Genomic DNA, 4,705 nt, shown 5'->3' with positions numbered 1-4,705 from the left:
CTATCGTGCATTGGTTTACAGGTGCATTTGGTGCGATTGTCCTGGTGTCATTTTAGAAGCCAAGCCTGAGCTCGCTTACATCCCTAGTTGAGTCTCCTGCACCTGCGATAGAGCTAACTTTAGTGGGGTAGTGACTTACTTAATTCAAGTTAATTTCTGTTATTTTTGTGGTTGGTTTTCAGGTAATTTTCCTTACCCATGCATTTGGTGTGATTGTGCTGGTGTCGTTTTAGAAGCTATTTTTCTGAAGTATTTTCATATTGAAGTATTTTCATATGCCAAGCACTTGGTACTTTTTTTGAACTCGTGTTTTTGCTCGCCAGAGGCTATCGTGCATTGGAGAGGCTATCGTGCATTGGTGCATTGGTTTACAGGTGCATTTGGTGCGCTGGTGTCTTTTTAGAAGCCAAGCCTGAGCTCGCTTACAGCCTTAGTTGAGTCTCCTGCACCTGCGGTAGAGCTAACTTTAGTGGGGTAGTGACTTACTTAATTCAGATTAATTTCTGCTATTTTTGTTTACAGGTTAATTACTTACTTAATTACTTACAAGTTAATTTCAGGTTACTTACTTAATTCAGGTTAATTAACTATAGTGCATTGGTTTACAGGTGAATTGCTGCCCAATACATACTCAGCAGAGAACTTAACTCTTCCAAGAAAATTGGCAAACCTGCTCTAATCTGAAGCCAAATTGACAGCCTTACTCAAGATGGATCCCAATTTGAAGGAACTTTTGGCTGGAGGAAATTGTGAATATACGTCATAATATTTTTGTAAATTTGTAAAATTAGTACATAAGATTTTATTTTGTAAAATTTTGTAAAAAAAAAGAATTAATATTCTTTGTGTAAAGTTTTGTAAATTTGTATAGAAGTTTTTGTGAAAGTTTGTATTTTCTAAATTTTCATATGTTTGTTTAATTTGTAAATTGTAACATTTGTATTGAAGTTTTTATTTTGTAAAATTTTTTTTGCAAATTTTTTCTTGGAATTTATTCTTCAAATTTATTTGGAATTAAGTTGTTAGTACAAACAGTTTTTAAAAAAAAATTATAATTTTGTTTAAAAAAATAAAATTTTATAATAATTTTATATTATAACGAGCCAATATCGAGCCGAACACGAGCCGAACACGAACATACTGTTCACGAGCTATTTCGAACACGAGCCTATTTCGAACGAGCCGAACACGAGCCCAGCCTGAGCTCGCTCAGGCTCTGCTCGTTTACAACCCTATTCACAGTAGGAGGTATTTTGTAGCAGTGTTCGACTCATACAGCTCACTTTGTATGACAAACGATCTGCATCTACTCTGTCAAAAAATTGAAAATCTAACTTATGTCCTCATTTAAATTTTTGGTCCTGATGCAAGCAAAATGAAAATAAATTTATTATTGTTATGAAGGCACATGTGAAAGAGATGATCTTCTAGGTTGTAACAGGCGGGGGGTTGGTAATGCGAATTTTCTCTTGGAATGGGTTTATAAGATAATATTTGCGAGAAGAATTAGGTAATCTAGTGCTTCAATGCTTAGCCCATTTGTTGGGAGCATAGTGAAGAATTTCAAAATAATGAGTACAATCTTCACTCTGCTTGCAGGCATCCACACAGGAAAATCACCATGTAGTGTGACAATTCACTAACATAAATTTAAGATATTCTATTTAAAACAATAAACTTAAAAAAAAAATATATTATTTATAAAATTTTGCCGACGAAAAAGATAAAATAAATATGAACTTATTCATGATATAGTAATTGAGAGAGTAGTTTTATGTAATGATATCACGGGATTGAACACTCAGTTTTTGTTCAAAAAATAAAAATAAAAAATAAAATTAGCTTTTAGACATATAAACAAATAAAATTAGTTTTTAGACATATAAACAAAAAAAAAATTTAGTGGTATGCATGCAATGCCCAAAAATTTTATACTAAATTATAATACCATTTTCATCAAAATTCAATACATTTAATTACATTTACATTTGCTTGAATATCAACTTCAATCTTATTCGACACTTCGGACCCGTTTGGGGCAATTTATTTGGTGCAGTGGCGTTTTAAAAATGCACCTGGACTGTTTGGGTAAAATACATTTTAACAGTTTATGCATTTTCAAAATACTGAAAACAGCTAAATTCGACACTTCGGGCCTGTGTAGGGGAATTTATTTGGTGCAGTGGCATTTTGAAAATGCACCTGGACTGTTTGGGTAAATTGCATTTTAGCAGCTTATGCATTTTCAAAATACTAAAAATAGTATTTTTATACCACACTTATTTAGGTACGGTGACAGTTTTCTGGCAGCGGTCTGATTATCAACAGATTTGTAATAGTCACTGCATCTAGCTTATCAACAGATTATTTAATAAGCTGCAGTTGTCTCAAATAGACTCTTAATATATAAGGAAAAAAAAAAAGACATTTACATGCATAACACAATTTTTATATTTTTGTATATATCTAACATCAAACCTTTAATATTTACTTTCCAAACACTCAAATCTTCTGCCTCATATATAAAATATATTTTTAATAGTTATTTATAATTAAATATTTTTTAAATGATAAATTTATTGCGTCAAAATATTAAAAAAACATGTTAAATTTTGGGTATTAACTATTTAGAATTTTAAATTCATAAGAATTGTACTGAATCTAAATTTTATCAAGAAAACAGCACTCGTCTAATCGAGCATCTCCCTCGTAGGCCGTGCAATTCATTGGTGCTTGCTTTACAAGCTTTCAAATATGAGCGCACTTTGAATGCCTCCTGGCGCAGCTGTAGAATAAAGAAAAGGAGAAAAACAAATAACAGAAAGTGAATGAGTATGTTTCTGTAATTAAATATCAAAAAAGTGTCCTCCACCTATAAATGTCTCCACTTGTAAAAGGAATAGGCTAAACAGAAATAAGGTGTAATATTCAGCAGTAGGTATTATATAATATTAATATAGAATTATTATATATAATAATAGATGTTTATAAATTGATATAACTGCATCAGTTCCCTTCAGGTTCAGAAGAACACGACTCAAGTTCAGTAATTTGCACACATTCATCATCTGGTGGGTGATACTTATACAGATTAGCTGCATTAAAAGTGGAGGGTATGTTTAAATCTCGAGGAAGTGTCAACACATATGCATTATCATTAATCTTTGCTTTAATAGGAAAAGGTCCAATTTTTCGTGGTTTTGGTTTAGAGTAAGCGACGGCAGGAAATCTTTGCTTACGAAGATGAATCATCACTAGATCCCCAACATTAAAAATCTTTCTTCTGCGATGTTCATCAACTTGTTGCTTGTAATTCGCATTGCTCTCGTTAGTTTATGTTTCACTGTTTTTAACATTTCCTCAAAATCACCTGTCATTTTGATTGCTTGAGAGCTTCTTGGTTTGGGAATTGCAGCTATGTCAACCGTAAGATTTGTTTCTTTAGTATGTACAACCCTGAAAGGTGTCTTGCCCGTACTTCTATTTACCATAGAGTTAGAAGTATATTCTGTTTGACCCAAGACATCGTCCAATTGCTTTGGATATTCACTTTCAAGACATCAAATCATATTACCCAACGAGCAGCTTATCACTTCCCGTCAGATTGAGGTTGGTAAGTTGAACTAAATTTGAGTTCAGTTTGTAATCTCTTCCACAATTCCCGCCAGAAACAACTAAGAAACTAAACGTAAACATCACGAGCTCCTTAAAATGCCATGTATACTAATTATTTCCTTAAAGAAATTTTTTGCAACATTGATTGCACTAAATGTCTTTTTGCACGATTGTCTTTTTGCAGGTGATAAAATGGGTTATTTTTTGAAATCTATCAACCATTACCATGATAGAATTACGACATCGTTTAGTTTTTGGAAGTCCCAAAACAAAGTCTAAACTAAGATCTTCCCAACTTGAATCTAGGATTGGGTATATAGGCATGTGTTTTGATTGACACCTTTAAATATTTGACACACTTGCATTTTCAACAAAGCGTGGCGCATCATTGCGAAGTCGTGGCCAAAAAAATCTTGCTTGAAGAAGAGCCAATGTCTTGTCTCTTCCAACATGAGTGGCCAATCTAAACATCACGATCTGAATTTATGCTCCTTAGAATGCCATGTATACTAATTATTTCCTTAAAGAAATTTTTTGCAACATTGATTGCACTAAATGTCTTTTTGCAGGTGATAAAATGAGTTATTTTTTTAAATCTATCAACCATTACCATGATAGAATTATGGCATCATTTAGTTTTTGGAAGTCCCAAAACAAAGTCTAAACTAAGATCTTCCCAACTTGAATCTAGGATCGGGTATATAGGCCAGTGTTTTGATTGACACCTTTAAATGTTTGGCAGACTTGACATTTTCAACAAAGCGAGACGCATCATGGCGAAGTTGTGGCCAAAAAAATCTTGCTTGAAGGAGTGCCAATGTCTTGTCTCTTCCAACATGAGTGGCCAATCCACCACTATGCAATTCCTGAAGGAGCTATTATCGAAGGGAAGTATTTGGAATACAAAGTTGATTGCCTTTGAAGAGAAATCCACATTGAATAGAATAATCACCTATTGCCCTGTGCTCCTTACAAAGAGTCCATGGAATTGAAAAATCATCGTCATCCACATATTGTTCGCAAAGAGTTTCCATACCTGTGGTTGGAGATTGAACCGCAACTAGAAGGCTCGCTCTTCAGCTAAGAGCGT

General features: G+C 33.4%; 2 protein-coding genes across 2 annotated transcripts in view; one reads left to right on the top strand and one right to left on the bottom strand.

The window, feature by feature from the left end:
* Positions 1-754, top strand: part of LOC110018360 — a gene marked incomplete in the record, with an annotated part of 146,098 nt that extends 145,344 nt beyond the window's left edge. Inside the window, 2 exon segments of the mRNA XM_020715647.1 lie at positions 369-522; positions 609-754. Coding sequence (XP_020571306.1) covers positions 369-416 — 48 coding nt within the window.
* LOC110018355 (protease 2) overlaps positions 1-4,705 on the bottom strand; it is a 176,673-nt gene that overhangs the window by 99,430 nt on the left and 72,538 nt on the right. The window lies entirely within an intron of this gene.

Source organism: Phalaenopsis equestris, unplaced genomic scaffold (assembly GCF_001263595.1).
Source record: "Phalaenopsis equestris unplaced genomic scaffold, ASM126359v1 Scaffold000016, whole genome shotgun sequence".
In the NCBI taxonomy this organism is placed as follows: Eukaryota; Viridiplantae; Streptophyta; class Magnoliopsida; order Asparagales; family Orchidaceae; genus Phalaenopsis; species Phalaenopsis equestris.
Note: the sequence above shows the minus strand (reverse complement) of the source record. Positions and strands in the feature narration are given on the sequence as shown.